Below are 18,852 nucleotides of genomic sequence, written 5' to 3'. Positions count from 1 at the left end.
ATAAGGTAGATCTGAAACTAGTTAATCACATACTAGTTAATCAAGAAATGGCAAGTTGAAAAAGACAACATACATACAAGGTTATTTTTAATTTTAAAACTGGATAGGACAGCAAATATACTGAGAAAAAGGATGGTGGGAAAAATTTTAATACAAACCTTCAAAAGGGAAGAGGTTACATACACTAAGCAGTAAATTTCAGGGACATGAGGTAGAACAGTACAAAACCGAGACTAATCCAAATTGTTCCATGAAAGACCTGGGGCAGACCTGATGGGTCAAATGGTCTCCTGTATTGCATTATTCTATGAAATACCATAAAACACAACTCAACAAAAGGAAAAGGCACGAATAAAGACTTACTGTTCTCTTCCCGTTGACCAATCCAGCGAAAGAGCAAGGCATTCTGGGCCTATTCTAACACTGCACAATGGCTCCAACAAGCAGCTGTTTTTCTACTGAAAGAAAATATTATACTGAGCCATGAATAATTCTGTTTTAATACCTAACTCCATCTGTCATTCTCACCTCTTCCTTGATGACATCAAACTCATGATTGAGATAAAAGTCCACGAGTGTCAATTTGAGGCTTGACAGTAATTATTTGCAACTTGTCAACTGAAGAAAGAATTAGAGGCAATACTATGCCTGCCCCTGCCAAATATCCATAAATTATTCCTATTTCAGGATGGAGAAGTGGGGATGATGAATGAAGACTAATTGAAACTGCAATTATATAAAGCAGCATTGTATAAACCCATTTAAACCTCAAATCTTAGCCATCAACAACAGTAATTTTACATGAACTTCACAAAAGTGAATGTACAAGGTTTGCACACATTGCATCCAGAAATAGGATTTTCTCCTTTGTTGCGTCCATACGTCTGTCTGACAAAAGTATATTGAGCTGTCAGACTCAAGATGCAAGTCTATCAGAAACAGCAGTTACTGTGGGAACAATTTGAAGCAACAGCTCCACAATATACTTCTCCTACGTTACACTGGCTCCAAAACAATTTTTTAAAAATTTTTGTTATTTCAAATTAAGTCATTACATAAACTCAGTTGTATAAAATGATTTAAAAATCTATGCCCTCAACAAAGGCAAACAATAAGACTATAACCTGCTTCTATTTAAAAAAGATAAACAATCATGAGGGGCACAGATACGGAAAATAGCCAAAGGTTTTTATTTCGCAATAAGGGAATCCAAAACTAGATGGTATAGGTTAAAAGGGAAAGACTTAAAGACCAGAAGGGCAACTTTTCCACACAAGGGTGGTGCATGAATGGAATGAGCTGCCAAAGGAAATCACAGAGGTGGATATAATTATAGCATTTAAAAAGGCATCTGGATGGGCATGAATAGAAATGGCTTAGATGAACAGAGGCCAAATGCTGGCAAATGGATTAGGTCAGGTTGGGATGTCTGGTCAGCATGGACGAGTTGAACCAAAGGCCTGTTTCCGTACTGTATGTCTACGTAAAACAAAATAATTAATCCCAACAGCACCATGTTAAATTTATGTCTCCAACTCAAACTGGTCAAAAAAATGGAAACAAGTCCATATCATCACAATAGTACAAAAATCAAGCAAAAAAAAAACAACTTTAATTATTTGAAGCTTAATATTATAACCTTCTGAAGCATTTCTGACATTACAGACATTATCACAACCAGCTTATTATTCTTCCAGCTGGAGAACTCAGGTCAGATAGTATCTGAAAGAAGGCAAGTTCGCATTTCACTTTGATGACCTTTCATCAGAACTCAGGATTTCAATATAAATCGCCTATTTCTCTAATCCAAAACTTTGATAACCGCTTCAACCTCTTTCCACTACTAACGATACATCATGGGGTAAACAGGAGACAGTGGCCACATCCCCCAGCAGACTTAAAATTCAGTTAAAGCATTACCTAAAATGCGTTGAGATGCATATTTTACCATTACAGAGGAACCTCTATTATCGGGCAAGATCGTAAAGTCCCAATGCTTGGCTAAACGATGTTACTCAGCATTCGATTAACCGAACAAAACACTCCCTGCGTACTTCAGATAAAAGAGGTTACTCTGCAAATGCAATATAAATGTAAAAGATGATTAGCATCTCAAAAGTTTCCTTAATAAGCCTATACAACAATGAATCCACATACCTCACATTGTGTCAGACTACGCAGTTCCAGACTTCCCTCAGCATTCGCAATGCCAAGAACAGGATGCCCTGCCACTGATATATGACACCTACAGTCAAAATAGCTTTAGATTAGATTCCAAACATCAAGCATTCATTTCACTGAGAGAACATGGTTTTTTAACGTTTAAGTCAACAAATTCCAAACATTTAAAGGACGTTACTGCCTGAAGTGGTAGATACAACACACAGCTCAATATTAAACTTGCAGATTACAAAAATCTCAGGTTAGGTCTGTAGTCTGTGGAGAGTTAGCCAGCAGTAGGAAAATACAACTGACTAGCATCACGGAGGTCCCAGTCATGACTGCTACAAACTGACTCTTACAAAATGTCAATTCTACGCATGACATTCCTTTGCTTAATTTAACTGACTGATCTCTCCAACAAGATCCTGGTCATCACATTGGGAAGACTGAAGCTACCAACTCTTCATGCAGCCAACTGTCCGAGATTGAACAAGACTGCTTGCAATCTTGTGAACCTCCAACATATTATCCTTAAGGTCACCTAATTTTAGATGATCTACTACTTTGTCTCTACCTCAACTCATACCAACATACAAATGAGATGGACCAGGCTACTTGGCCTTAAGAGCCTGCTCTGCCATTAAATAAATGGCTGACCTGATTATCCCATATTCCCACAACCTAATTCTAACAAACTCTCATCAAGACAACACCAAGAATTTATTTAACAACCTTAAGAGACACGGATTCTGGAAGTCATTTTTTCAAAGTTTAGATAAGATTAGATTAGACTCTGTGGAAACAGGCCTTTCGGCCCAACAAGTCCACACCGACCCGCCGAAGCGCAACCCACCCATACCCCTACATTTACCCCATTACCTAACACTACGGGCAATTTAGCATGGCCAACTCACCTGACCAGCACATTTTGGACTGTGGGAGGAAACCGGAGCACCCGGAGGAAACCCACGCAGACACGGGGAGAACGTGCAAACACCACGCAGTCAATCGCCTGAGGCGGGAATTGAACCCGGGTCTCTGGCGCTGTGAGGCAGCAGTGCTAACCACTGTGCCACCCAATAGTTGTGTAAGCAAAGACTCAACATCGCCTGAGAGAAAACAATTTCTCATCTTTGAATGCTAGTTCTAAATCCTGCAGAAGTGGTAATGTCTTCTAGACAAGCAGCTTGTCAATACTACTCAGGATCATGTTTATCAAGTTACCCACTAAACTCCAACAGATGCTTTCCTCAAGACAACCTGTCCATTCCAGATATCAGTCTGGTAAACCTTATTTTAACTGTTTCCAACACATTTACATCCTTCCTTAAATAAGCTCTTTCTTCGATGTACCACACGGAGTGCTGTACTCTCAGAGGTGATGTCTTTTGGATGTGACATTACAGGCCAAATGGGTCAACATAAAAAATCCCAATATAGAAGCAAAATTATCCTGTGCTCTAGCCAATATTTAATGCTTCATTTACCATTAGATCACCAAATTTAGATGATATGGTAATTATTGTATGGTCATTTGAGACTTGTTGTTTGTATACGTGCTGCTGCACTTCCTACATTTCAAAAATTCTGACTGTAAAACAATTAGTGGGAAAATAGGGAGGTGATGGCTTTGCATTATCACCACCAGACTGTTAATCCTGAATCTCAGGTAATGTTCTGGAGACCAAGGTTCGAACCCCACCACAATAGATAGTGGATTTTGCATTCAATAAAAATCTGGAATTAAGAATCTAATGACAACCATAAATCTACTGTCAGTAGTCAGAAAATCACATCTATTTCACCAACATCCTTTAGGGAAGGAAAATGCCATCCTTACTTGGTTTAGCCTACATGTGAATCCACAATCACACAATATGGTTGACTTTGAACTGCCCTCTGGATAATTAGGGATGGACAATAAATGCTGGCCTAGCCAGCAACACCCTCACTGTATGGATGAACATTTTTTTTTTAAAAAGCATGAAGTAAATAAGGCCATGTTGTGTAATGTCATTTTAACACAAAATTGGAGTTGACCATTTGGCACTTCAATACATGCTTCTCCATTCAATGTGATCAAGGCTGATTATCCAACTCCGTCGCCTGTTCCTGCTTTCTTTCCATACCCTTTGATACATTAACAACAATAATACAAAATAATAACTACTGTCTCATTCTTGAAAACATCCAGTGTTTTGGCATCAACCACTTTCTGTAGCAGAATCCCACAGCCTCACCACTGCCTGGGTAAAGACATTTTTCCTAATTACAGTCCTAAATGGCCTTCTCCATTTCCTTCAACTCTTGGTTCTGAATTTCAGTCATTACGAGCATCCTTCCGACATTTACTTTGTTTCACTTTAAGGCCACTAATAAAATTGCGACAACATCTTTAACATTGGGAGTTTCAGTTTAACATTATGCCCTACATACATCCTGTACTACCAGCTCAAGACATCTCATGTTTCTGCGCCCAGTCCTTTTTCCCCACTCCTGTCACTGTCCTCAGCCCTTTCTCACCACTGACACTACTTTCCCCTTCCTTGCTTCACCCAACCCAAAGAATGCCCTTTCCTGTCCTTTCAAGGTTTTGAGAATTTTTTTGACCTTGGACTCTCCCGTAGCCATTTCTGCTAGCTCCCATTCGGAACAGTCTTTGGCTCCACTTAGTGGCAGACGGTAGTCAATGGAGGCAGTTGCGCCCTGCAGAGACTAGTCCTGTCACTAGATGGGGCAGGATCAATACAAATTCAGACAAATTTAATTCTCACATTTGTATACAACTATTACATTTATATTGTATTCTTTCTAATATTTTAGAATTGTTTCTTAGGTTATTTATGAATGTAGGCATTTAAGCACGTACACCTTTTCAACTTAAAAGTTGCTTTTGCAGCCAAAGGTCCGGAAGTACCTCACTCATTGAGTGATTTATTTTGCAATTTCCTTTCCAGCTGGAAACGTACAGTACAGCATGTACAACTGCATATTTCGAGCAGTACAACTCAATCAAAACAAAGAAACCTGACATATGCTTCTTTCTTTTTCTTAACCAGACCCCCTCAATTTCTTTAGTCACCCAGCATCCCCTATACCTACCAGCCTTTCCTTTCACCCTGACAGGAATATACTTTCTCTGTATTCTTGTTATCTCATTTCTGAAGGCTTCCCATTTTCCAGCCATCCCTTTACCTGCGAACATCTGCCCCCAATCAGCTTTTGAAAGTTATTGCCTAATACCATCAAAATTGGCCTTTCTCCAATTTAGAACTTCAACTCTGATCTATCCTTTTCCATAATTATTTTAAAACTAATAGAATTATGGTCGCTAGCCCCAAAGTACTCCCCCACTGATATCTCGGTCACCTGCCGCACCTTATTTCTCAAGAGTAGGTACATCCACATACTGAATCAGAAAATTGTCTTGTAAACACTTAAATTCCTCCCCGTCTAAACCCTTAAACCTATGGCGATCCCAGTCTATGTTTGGAAAGTTAAAATCCCCTATCATAACCACTTTATTATTCTTACAGATATCGGATAAGGTGATCATCCTTTCTTATTTCTCAGTTCCATCCAAATAACTTCCCTGGATGTATTTCCAGGAATATCCTCCCTCAGCACAGCTGTAATGCTATCCCTTATCAAAAATGCCACTCCCCCTCCTCCCTTGCCTTCCTTTCTATCCTTCCTGTAGCATTTGTATCCTGGAACATTAAGCTGCCAGTCCTGCCCATCCCTGAGCCATGTTTCTGTAATTGCTATTGAGGATCTAAAATTTGAATTTAGGCAACAAATATATGTAGATTTTTATTTACTCAAAATGGTTTCTCAATTTAAAAGAATACTATAAAATGACAATGAACCTGTACTACTGATTTACAGAACTAGGCTGAAATTCAAAGATAAGAAAACAATAGAGTTTTCAAAAGTGAAATACTGACACAATAATTGACCATTTGAACTAACCTTGAACGAGTATATTTACAATTTACGTAAATAAGATATCTTAGCATAGAATACATTGGATTAGCCTGTCTTCAATCATGTCACCATACTACGGTTGATTGGACCTTTCTTGTGATTAACACCCTTTCCTAAAAAATATCATTGGATTAACTTGCTGTAAATCATGTCACCTTATTATGTGATTGGTCTTTCTTATAATTAAGGCTGTACTATTTCTTAAAAAAACATTAGTGTAATTTTCAAATGTAATTGCGCAACTTCACCACGGAACACAGAAACTTCAATCGCTGTGTTGCTGAATAGATTGGATCAATTGGTACCTTAATTTAATAAGCTTATGACCCTTGCTTTTTGAATAGACCGCATTTACCAATTTTTTTGACCAAGCTCAAGGTTGTAGATCTTCACTATGATATGCCAGTCCCATGTTCCTTACCATGCCGGGAGTTAGGTCAACTTTTTCAAACAGAGGGTGGTACCTGTATGGAATGAGCTACCATAGGAAGTGGAGGAGGCTGGTACAACTGCAACATTTAAGAGGTGTTTGGGTGGGTATATAAACATGAAGGGTTTGGAGGGATATGGGCCGGATGCTGGCAGGTGGGACTAAATTGGGTTGGGATATCTGGTCGGCATAGACGGGTTGGACCAAAGGACCTGTTTCCATGCTGTACATCTCTACAACTCTATATAAATCTACAAATTTAACATCATTATCTAAAGACAACCACAGTTCACGTGAATCTGTGATTCTTAGGAGTGCAACTACGAGTCTCAATGTCCGTTACCATCTGTCACAAAATATCCAAAAACCAACAACTTATTCGAGACAACACTTATAATGTGCATCTTATCCAAATCCCCATACTTTCAGCCTGAACCCGTGTGAGTAAACAAGCTGATTGGCCATGGTGGTGTTTGAGATGAGCTTCTGATCCAACTGTTTATTGTCATCTCCACTGCAAGTGAGTGCTACTAAAAATAATTCAACTTTAATAATGGACTAACTAACGCGTGAAACTCTTTATGCTTACCATTTGAGATCTAATATTGCTGGCATTTCAATCCTCTGTATCTCTGTTAGTGGAGAATAGTGCTGATCCTCATTGAAACAGTAAAGATAAAGACGCCCATGTCTCAAATGGGGCTCATTGCTTTCAGAGTCTCCTGCACCCTAAAAAAAACCACAAATTAAACAAGTTAAACATAAAACTGCTAAGCATGCTAAGTTCAAGGGGAGTCTTTGAGTTAAAGTTTTTGAATTAAATATTTTAACTATGACAGGAATCACACCTGAACCACAGCCTACTCTCGACAATCATCATGACAGATGAATTATACACAGACCAGTTTGTGAATTGCTGAAATTAAGATGTTTAAATTTCACAGCTTCGGAATTATCAGGACAATTGCAGTATTCCTACTTCCGTCCCACTGAGTGCAGCACAGTCATAAAATAAAACAAAAGCCTTCTAACCTGCATTCATCAGTTCTAAGAAAGAAGTTCCTAGTACATTAAACATTTAAAAAAGAGTTAGTCTTGTAAGTTAGCAACATATTGAGACACCATTTTGAAGTACGGCTATAATACTGCTCACCTTACTTAAAGATGCAAATGCACTGGAAGCATTTCAGAGGTTTACTTGACTAATACCTGAATGGGTGGTTTGCCTCAAGGTATGGTTGTCAATCTAGATTTGCATCCACAGCAGTTTAGAAAAGTAATAGATGACTTGATTGAAATAAAAATTTTCTGATGTTTTGAAAGGCTCCATGTGAAAAGAATGCTTCCTTTTGTGGGCAAATACAGAATAGTATGTCACTATTAAAATAAAGGGTTGACAATTTTAGTCAGAGTTAAAAGGAGAAATTTTTTCTCAACACTAAGAATTTTTGGAACTCTTCCTCAAGGCTGTGAAGCAGAGTCCTTCAAAAGTTTAAGGCAGAGATACATAGATTCTTGATAAGGTGAAAAAGTAAAATCAGGGCTAAGCAGAAACAGTAAATCAGATCAGCCACGATCTTACTGAATGGCGGACTGACTAGCTTAATCTTGCTCCTATCTTTGCTGCTTGCACTATACCTTCTCATTGGGATTCTTCAGTTGATAAGTGCCACAAGTCAGTACATTGTGCCATGTTTCAATGGGGCACCACTCTACAGCATCTGCACTATACTCTGTATCCACCACCTGCAGGGTTCGAGCTGTGCATCGAGCCTCCATGTCATTCATTCATTCCAAAACCTGGTGCGATCATTCAGAAGAAATGTAGCATCTAACAGAAGAAAGCTGACAATTAACTTCAATTTAGATGGATAAAACTCACTAACAAAAAAACATTTAATTGTTTAGCAAGGAGGTATTTCCAAACTTATGCAAAAAGCATTATACAGATTTGAAATAGCATCATAATGAAAATACATAACTTAAAATATTGATTTTGATATATTACAAAGTACAGAAGTACAATCTGCAGCACAAAGTGCAGAAATAGACAAATAGGTTTCATTTAAGCAACCTACAGCATCGTCAACAGAACTTATTCCTTTCTCCCTAATCTATCTTATCTTCTTTCACTGCATAGATCATACAACATTGAACATTACAGCACAGGCTCTTTGGCCCTTGATGCTGCACAACCATTTATCCTAAGATAAAACTAACCTACATACCCTTCATTTTATTAATCATCCATGTGCCTATCATGTGCAAACCAATCTGAAACACTCAGCAACACTCTCTAGGACCTTACCATTAAAAGTATAAGTCCTGCTAAGATTTGCTTTCCCAAAATGCAGAACCTCGATTTATCTGAATTAAACTCCATCTGCCACTTCTCAGCCCATTGGCCCATCTAGTCCAGATCCTGTTGTAATCGGAGGTAACCCTCTTCACTGTCCAAAACACCTCCAATTTTGGTGTCATCTGCAAACTTACAAACTGTACCTCTTATGCTCGCATCCAAATCATTTATGTAAATGACAAAAAGTAGAGGGCCCAACACCGATCCTTGTGGCACTCCTCTGGTCACAGGCCTCCAGTCTGAAAACAACCCTCCACCACCACTCTCTGCCTTCTACCTTAGACTTTGTCTATTTATCCTATCCATGCCCCTCATAATTTTGTAAACCTCTATTGTGAACCAGCCTGTTCAGCCTCTCCCTGTAGCTCAGATCCTCCAACCCTGGCAACATCTTTGTAGATCTTTTCTGAACCCTTTCAAGTTTCACAACATCTTTCTGATAGGAAGGAGACCAGAATTGCACTCAATATTCCAACAATGGCCTAACCAATGTCCTATACAGGTGCAACATGACCTCCCAACTCCTGTACTCAATACTCCGACCAATAAAGGCAAGCATATCAAACGCCTTCTTCACTATCCTATCTATGACTCAGGTCTGAATGTTTGAAAACTGGTTGTTAACCCTATTGAATTACTTTCTTTAAAAAAAGGTTTTTAACATATGACCCCCACAACTGCCAAAGCCACCACAAAGGCCAAAAACTTGAGATCTCTTGATATAGCATTTATTTTTCTCAACAGCCATGACCATAAAAACTAGATTTTAAATATGTAAAACCAACATTAGGTACTGAATTGCACCTGTGACCTTATGTTTATTTAGCACTGGCTAAACAAAAACCTCCTTTTTCTGCAACGTCAGGGATTGAGGCCAGACAAAGCATCTCCAAGTCTAAAGCTTCACCTATTCACTCCAAAACAATGCTCTCTTAACCCCACTCAAAATGCCGACAGTACCAGATGCTTTGGTTTTTCAGCACTATTTGCCAAAACTCAGCCAAACCAACTAAAAAGTTGAGGAATGTCAAACCTAAATTGAAATTATTGCAAAGTGGTTGCCACATGCTCTTTAGAGCTGTTCAAAGTTATTTTGCTAGAAGATGGTCTTTTCTAAAATTCATAATGTTCCCACATCAATTCAGTGCAGTGGGTTTCCACTGATTTGTGGGAACTTCAAGGAATCTCTTGAAATTAAACATTATATACACCACAAAAACAAAGTCACAGGGATACTAATTAGAAGTTGCTAAATATTAAAAATATTAGATGCACTAAAACATGCAGTGAAACTGGTAAACAGTTATGCACTTTAAATTATTCTGTTATTTAAAATAACAAAGACTTTCATTTCTCTAGACTATTGTATAACCTCAGGAACTCCTAAAGAACTTTCCAGCTAATTAACATTACAACGCATACAATTAAAAATAGTCTATAACAAGGTTATTAAAATTGTTACGATGCAGAACACCTCTGCTAATTATAACTAAAACACCTAGATAAGCTTGCCTCGTCTCAATCTGCTAAACAAAAGAGTGAAAGAAAACCCCTGATGTCCACTGCTTAAAGAAAAAAACATTCCCAATTCTAACAGTAAACACTAAACAAAAACTACTAATAAACCCAAGTCCCCTTTTTCTTAACAAATCACTCTGATGCCAACTCTAAAAGTGCTGCTCTGATAACAATTTTTGAACATTAATCTCAATGCCCATACAGTCTCTTTATGCTGTCTTCCTTCTGGTCCTCCCAAATCTGCTCTCTTCTCCCTGGGCATTGTTTATAAATAATAATACTCTCAGTAAAAACAGTCGTGATACTCTTTAAATACTCTTCGGAGAGATTTCTTTGAGCTCACAGAGAACCCTTTCAGATGACGTGCTCTCATGTTTCATGGGCAGTTAGCTCCAACTAATTTTCAAAATAGCCTTCCTTTTTATACTCCCAAGACTCTCATTGGTCTCATGTCGGCAATAGAATTAAATTCAAATGGTTTTTGGTATCCTGGGCATAATTTAAATTAATTGCTTACATTCAAATCCTGTTGCCTTAACATCAAAATAACCCCAAGCTGATTGTTACACATTATCTATTCTCAGCACTCCCTGCACCTATTAGCAAGTCACATACACGTGCTGTCAGTTCAGCTCTCTCAAAGTGACCATACACTCTTTCAACTTGGTAAGAAAATATACACTGGATAAAAGCAAATTACTGCGGATGGTGGAATCTGAAATCAAGAGAGAAAATGCTGGAAAATCTCAACAGGTCTGGCAGCATCTGTATGGAGAGAAAAGATGATGTTTCGAGTCTAACCGACCCTTTGTCAAAGCTGAAAATATACACGCTGCCTTCAAATCTATTTGTAATAACTCCTTTTCAGCTATATTCATAATTTAATCAAACTACTTGAATATTTAAATGTAAAACAATTGAGTTTTCAAATACTGCCCAATTGCTCGACTTCATGGAAGAATTCATACTTGGTAAATGACAAATTAATCGGGTGGAAACTTGAATAAAACAAAATTCATCACTTCTGGGGAAAAAAAAATATAGTCCAAATTTGAGTATAATTTGTCCTTCAAACAGAAATCCTACCTTACCTGACTGCATATAGGCCTCGCAATTCCAATCTCGCCAAGCTGGGTGAAGTTTATTTACTCAACACCCTCCACAAAGAAGTGGTCTACCTTCCAAAAAGCAACAGATTTCCACTATATCCAGAAATTTCTCCAACCTAAAATTCCTCCGCATTACCAGAGAGGAAGTAGCAGTGTTAATAACAATCCAGAACCCCAGGCCAAAGTTCTGGAGACATAGGTTTGAATCCCACACTGGCAGGTGGTGAACTCTGAATTCAATAAAAGCTGGTCTAACATCAGCCATGTAGTCATTGCCAACTGCCAGGGAAAACCATTTGGTTTATTCATGTCTTTTAGGAAATGAAATCTCCCATCTTTGCCCGATTTGACCAACATGCAAATCCAGAACCGCAGCAATGCTGTTGACTCTAAACTGGCCTCTGGGAAATTAATGGTAATGTTAGGTCTGCCAGCTACATGCTCATCCTGTGAACAAATAGCAAAAAATGTTTACCAGACACTTCTGAATCCAACTTCTCCAGAAAACCAGAGTGTCTGTTCTCAGTATTTGAGGTTGGGAAGCTTAGTAATGAGCTTAGTCAGTAGTAGTTTAATTGTTACTCAAGAATTTGACTAAGGTTTTAATTATGTTAATTTTGCTGGGTAACTATTAACAGAAACAGAATCCTGCAAATATTCAAACTTTAAGGGGTCTTTTTGTTGGGAAGATTCCAAATGCAGGGAAATTGCTCATTGGAATAGTCAATTATCAGGCAATTTGTACAAGTCTGAGATTTCGCATAGTCATTGGAGTTGTGCATCTGGGACCATCAGCTCAGCAGAATATCCAAGCAACAATGTTTTGCTGCAGTTTTTTTTTGTCTCCCTGCAATTCTTGGAATCGTATTTGAAACGAGTGAGCAAGATGTGAAAAATTGGACAAGTGAGCAGTTCGGATAAGTGGGAGAGGTGGTTAATAAGGTTCAGCAGTGAGAACAGGAGTTATGCAATTACCTGAAAGTTAGACTAGGTTTTATGCTGCTTAAGATTTTCTGGGTAATACTTCAAATCCAATTCTAGCTGAGATTCCAAGAATTTTGCAAAGAAACTATGGTCTTAAGAGGTGCATTTTGTCCTTTGTTTTTTTAAAAAAAGTGAGGTTTTAAAACAAGCTGTCTATTTGAATCCAAAAAACAGGTTTGAGGCTTTGGGGTTTCTTTTGGTAAAAGATTAGAAGCAGCCTGAACGGAAGGGGGTATATTACCCCAGAAAAAGGATTTTCCATTTTAGATTAGATTAGACTTACAGTGTGGAAACAGGCCCTTCGGCCCAACAAGTCCACACCGACCCGCCGAAGCGCAACCCACCCATACCCCTACATTTATCCCTTACCTAACACTACGGGCAATTTAGCATGGCCAATTCACCTGACCCGCACATCTTTGTGACTGTGGGAGGAAACCGGAGCACCCGGAGGAAACCCACGCAGACAACGTGCAAACTCCACACAGTCAGTCGCCTGAGTCGGGAATTGAACCCGGGTCTACAGGCGCTGTGAGGCAGCAGTGCTAACCACTGTGCCACCGTGCTTTAGTTGTTCACTAGCAGCTGCTGGGGATTGAAGCTGGATGTAGATACTGTTTTTCTTCTTATTTCCAACCAAAAGCAGGGGGTTCTCTTTCTGCTACTAGAATTGCATGTATGAGAATCTATTTTACTGAATTTGCCTTTTGCCAAAGTTCTGGTTATTGCAAGCTATTATATTGGAAGTCACTGTTGAGTAATTAAATAATTTATTGTTAACACTACTGGAAAAGTTAAGTTATTCCAATTTCTTCTTTTGTTGCATTTTAACTAACGTATGAACAAAGTATGTTTTGCTTAACGTAGCGTAGTTTGACCAATCAAATTGCAACACCTTATACTTAGCTAGTCAAATAAGTAGGACGCACAAACATGAACAGGCAAATCTTGGTCAAGTAATAAATTGCACATTAAATACCAGATAAAACAAAAATAGCTTCAAAATTGGCTCAGCAATCCACTTAGATCTTAGCAATCACCCTCGGTCACAACATCCCTAGAACTCTAAATTATGAATTTCAGTTCCTCTTCAAGGAGCGAACCTGATTCCCAAACAACACAATTTCATATCAGACAGTCTGATGGCGATAAGTAACAGTGGGGAGACACAAACATCAAGTAATGCCCACCTCCATCATGAGTGTCCAACCACGAAAGCATTGTCACTGCTAAATCTCCTATTGATCAACATCCTGGGGAGGTCACTAGACCAGTAACCTAACTGGGAGAAAGTGAGGACTACAGATGCTGGAGACCAGAGTTGAAAAGTGTGGTGCTGGAAAAACACAGCAGGCCAGGCAGCACCCGAGAAGCAGGAGAATCGACATTTCGGGCATAAGCCTTTCTTCAGGAAGGGGGCTGGTGTGCACCTCATTCCTGAAGAAGGGCTTATGCCCGAAAAGTCGATCCTCCTGCTCCTTGGATGCTGCCTGGCCTGTTTTTTCAGCACTACACTTTTCAACTCCAGTAACCTAACTGCACAAGCTTCAAAGTCCATATATAACAGAAGACGCATGGGTGAAGGAAGACTCCCTAGTTGCCTGTGCTCTTTACCCAAAGTTTGACACACAACTTGCAATTCGCACACCAACTTCTGCAAAACAGCACCTTACCCAATTCCAATCTTCCAGCTCAGCACCGTCCTCCTGACTTGTCTCATCTATCCATCTGCACCACACCATTCTCCAACTTATCACCTTTACCCTGACCTCCATTTGCCTATTGCACACTCAGCTACCTTCCCCCCCCCCACCCCCGCCATTTATCTTTCCACCCCAAGGCTCACAGCATCATTCCTGATGAAGGGCTTTTGCCCAAAACATCGGTTTTCCTGCTCCTTGGATGCAGCCTAACCTGCTGTGCTTTTCCAGCACCACACTCTTGACACTAATTTCCAGCATCTGCAGCATTCATTTTCACCTAAAGCTTAGTAAAGCCTGTGCAAGCTAGGTGACCCCTTCGATCCTCTTCACAGGCATGTGAAGTCGAGTCAAAGAGGCCCCGAACAAAGAAAACACAACCCCTTTATACAGATCAGTTGGCAAATGCTTACAAATGCTCTGCCCACTCCGCCACAGTCACATCACTCAAGACAACCACCCAGCCACTCAGCCACATGTTAACCCAGGTACAAAGGTAGGTTGAGATCATCTTCTGAAATAATACAAATGTAAATGCCCTAATCCTGGGGAATCGTTATGCAAACGATTCAGTGATTCCCCAAGATAATGTAGGTGTGATATGTTGTAGCTTCAGGAGATGTCTATGAAAGCATTTCTGAATGGAAGAGTTAGAATGATAGTTTTATTTGATAATAGTAAGGGGAGTAGCAGCAAATGACTGTCTAAATGGGGTTGGAGTCATCCACATTCCTGTATGAATGACGTTTCTACCCACTTCCAGAATGTGGAGTCAATGCAGTTTAACCCTTTAATATTACATTAACATCCAAAGAGAGATGTTCAATCTTTTAACATTACACCTGGAAGAGCTCAGTTTAACATGACAAGAAATTCAAAATCTTTCAACCCGAAACAGTCTACCTGATTAGCCCCATCTACCACTTTAGCCATTCATTTCCTCTAACATTGGCGCACTATAATTATAATGTGCACAAGTTTAAAAATCACAACACCAGGTTATAGTTCAATATGTTTATTTGAAAGTACAAGCTTTCAGAGTGCTGCTCCTTCATCAGGCAGCTAGTGGGGCAGGATCGTAAGACAATTTATACTACAAGATCAAAATGTCATACAACTGATGTGACGTATTAGACAAACCTAGATTGCTGTTAAGTCTGTAATCACTTAGAATGGGGGTGCAGGCTTTGATTAATTATTATGCAAGTCCCAGAATTTCTGTCAAGTCCCAGCCCCAAGTACACAAATATGCTATTATTTTTGTCTCAGTGAAAAACACAGTCACCTACAATGAGGGACAGACAACAGTGAACTGAGATCAGCATGTATCTTGCAACGTTAAATATCAACATTAAGTGCTGAATAAACAGACATGCTACACTAACAAAAATCAGACTAACGACAATCCACCTCAAGCAACTATATCCTTTGAAGGTCTTTTTTAAACCAATCCGCCTACACCAGATATCATTTCACTTTCTCTTTCCTCAAAGATGTCAAGTGCTCTAAAAGCTCATGATTTTACATAAACTTGTTGGACTAACCTGGTGACTTGAGTGTTCTGACTTTGTTCTCTAAAATTAAAAGATTAAGGAGGCACTGTTATTCCACTATATCCCAGCACAGTTCGCATTTGGAATACTCCCTGAAGACTTTTTTTAAACCTTGCCATCACCACCCACATTAACTACTGTCCTCCCTTTCTCGTGTTGGTACATTCCCAACTTCTTCCTGACTCCTTCCGTTATCATCTGTGTACAAATTCCTTTCACTAACTTCCATACTACCAATTTCTCCTTCACAGTCTTCCCTCCCCTTCGATATTTATTCCACCTGCTCTCTTTGTCTCCATTTAATTAGAGATTCATTCCTAAATGATAACATACAGGTGGAAATCCAGGCCTGCAACAAAGAAAGGAGTAGGAGGTCATGCTGACAAGAACTAGATTAGACTTACAGTGTGGAAACAGGCCCTTCGGCCCAACAAGTCCACACCGACCCGCCGAAGCGAAACCCACCCATACCCCTACATTTACCCCTTACCTAACACTACGGGCAATTTAGCATGGCCAATTCACCTGACCCGCACATCTTTGGACTGTAGGAGGAAACCGGAGCACCCGGAGGAAACCCACGCAGACACGGGGAGAACGTGCAAACTCCACACAGTCAGTCGCCTGAGTCGGGAATTGAACCCGGGTCTTCAGGCGCTGTGAGGCAGCAGTGCTAACCACTGACTTACAGTGTGGAAACAGGCCCTTCGGCCCAACAAGTCCACACCGACCCGCCGAAGCGCAACCCACCCATACCCCTACATTTACCCCTTACCTAACACTACGGGCAATTTAGCTTGGCCAATTGACCTGACCCGCACATCTTTGGACTGTGGGAGGAAACCGGAGCACCCGGAGGAAACCCACGCAGACACGGGGAGAACGTGCAAACTCCACACAGTCAGTCGCCTGAGTCGGGAATTGAACCCGGGGCTACAGGCGCTGTGAGGCAGCAGTGCTAACCACTGTGCCACCCACTAACTAGGTTCTGATCAGAATGGATGGGGAAAGAGGGACAGATGTACTGATTTGCATCAAACGTTGGTTTGCTCCTCAATATGCTCAGCTGTCGAATTTCACCAGCCCTCCAATTTCCACCTCTGGCCCCATGAACACCCAACATTAGCAGCCATGCATCAAAACACCTATCACTGTCACCAAAACTTTACAGCCTTAGTGGCGCCTGAATTAGCTCGTTGTCAACGTTAGCCCAGTTTGCTCACGGGAACAGTCTTGAGACATTTGACTATGTTAAAAGCATTACACGAAAGTTGGTTGTCAGCGTGCATGGTGACCAACCAACAGGGTAGACTAAAACTAAAATCATTCGCACAACACTCAAAACATCCAAGACCTGTACAGAGCCAGCCTAATCCTTTTAGCAGCCAGGACAAATAAATCCTCCCATCTGAAGGACTTTACTCCTCTAAAGACGCTCAATTTCCTCAAAGTGCATTAACCCCACAAAAAGAGTCGACCAAGGGCAAGGCAGGAACTACAAACCCACTGGCGCTCTCCTCTCCACCAGGTCCCAAAATAAACCACAGATGGGGCACATTCCTGGAGACTGAATCATAAAGCATAACCTCCCGCCTTGTACTCAAAACAACTCTTATTCCCCACAGAAATCCCGCGCGGGGACCACCTTGGTCAGTTGGACAGCCTGCCCTCGCGCCTACTTTCCCCAACCGCCACCAACACTCACCCTCTTCCCGCGCGCGCTCTCCACCTCGTTCGCTCCCTCTCAAGCGACAGCCCCCCCTCCCTCTTCCGGTTTAAGACAACTTCCTCCCGCCCACACACCGCCGGTGGGTAATTGACAGCCCTTGTAACCAGTCACGATGAGGCGACCGGATTCTTGCCCTCGCCGCCCGCCCTATCGATGACGACGACCGGGGAGAGTTGCGTCGGAAGGGCGGCACGTGACTGTAACCCTTCAACCGCCGCCGGGCGTGAGCTGGGGCTTCATGGAGCGGACAATCAACTGGACCAGAACTCCAGAGGTACCTCAAATATGTTCATATGGCAAGGATTTGGCGGTGAAGGAGGCTCCGCCAAGGATATGCAAGGCCTGGGCCTTCTCCACCGCCAAATCCTAGCCACCCTACGTCTGGATGAAGAATGATTCATCTTCCGCCTTGGGACCCTCCAACCACCAAGGCATCAATGTTGATTTCACCAGTTCCCTCCCTCTACCCCCACCCCCCAAACTCGCCCCCCCTCTCCCACCCCCCCAACTCGCCCCTCCTCTCCCACCCCCCCAACTCGTCCCCCAGCTTGGTTTCAAATGGAGTTGAGGCCAAACCTTAAGGGGCTTAACAGGGTAAATGCTAAGAGGATGTTTACCACCATGAAAGAGTCTAGGACCGAAGGGTGTAGTCTCAGAATTAACAGGTGCCAATTTAAAACTGAGATGAAAAAGAATTTCTTCTTTCAGAGGATTGAGAATCTATGGGGTTGAAAGAGGAAATCGACTGATCAAAGCGCCACTCAACATCCAAATCTGTTCCAATTGTCGAAGGATTATTATTTATACCGGTAGGGAGCAAGCTGCTCAGCAGTCCAAACAACCTCTCCCTTGAATAAAGGAGAACATAAGTTAACTTTTAGCCCATCTTGGCTGTCACAAACCAACCGTGTTATTAACTTGCATGATTGCATACAATTCAAATCAGGTTCATCCTGTAGCTACATGGACAGATTTACATCATCCCTTGATCTCATGACATTTACTTCTTATCATTTATCCTTGGGCCGTCAATGCGGCATATTCAACCACATTCCAGCCTCTTCTATCAACCTTAGGCTGAGTATCCACACGTATACAGTTAAATCCCACAATGCTTATACACCTAATTCTCAATTTTGATATGATATGTACCTACCTTTTGTTATATAACACAGCACATAACTATACTTTATTTCATCATACAATATATTACTATAGATAGCAGCTTCTGCCATGGTTTCTCCCCTTCCAAACTCCAACAGAGCTCTTTGCCACAGAGAGCAGTGGGGGGCAGAATTTTTGTTTACATTTAAGGCTACA

The 18,852-nt window shown here is 40.8% G+C and overlaps 1 protein-coding gene across 3 annotated transcripts in view; it reads right to left on the bottom strand.

The window, feature by feature from the left end:
* Positions 1–17,569, bottom strand: part of dph7 (diphthamide biosynthesis 7) — a 29,583-nt gene extending 12,014 nt beyond the window's left edge. For 2 of the 3 annotated variants that reach the window (XM_060840998.1, XM_060841000.1), the window contains exons 1-5: positions 15,795–15,825; positions 8,219–8,411; positions 7,170–7,309; positions 2,158–2,245; positions 364–455 (exon numbers count right to left, since the gene is read on the bottom strand). In XM_060840998.1, the coding sequence (XP_060696981.1) occupies positions 364–455; positions 2,158–2,245; positions 7,170–7,309; positions 8,219–8,368 (470 nt within the window). In that variant the 5' untranslated portion in view covers positions 8,369–8,411; positions 15,795–15,825. Of the gene's footprint in view, positions 1–363; positions 456–2,157; positions 2,246–7,169; positions 7,310–8,218; positions 8,412–15,794; positions 15,826–17,508 lie in introns of those variants that run through there. The other variant, XM_060840999.1, reaches the window with a different exon arrangement.
* Between the last annotated feature and the right edge of the window lie 1,283 nt (positions 17,570–18,852).

The sequence above is a fragment of the Hemiscyllium ocellatum genome, chromosome 21 (assembly GCF_020745735.1).
Source record: "Hemiscyllium ocellatum isolate sHemOce1 chromosome 21, sHemOce1.pat.X.cur, whole genome shotgun sequence".
Lineage (NCBI taxonomy): Eukaryota > Metazoa > Chordata > Chondrichthyes > Orectolobiformes > Hemiscylliidae > Hemiscyllium > Hemiscyllium ocellatum.
Note: the sequence above shows the minus strand (reverse complement) of the source record. Positions and strands in the feature narration are given on the sequence as shown.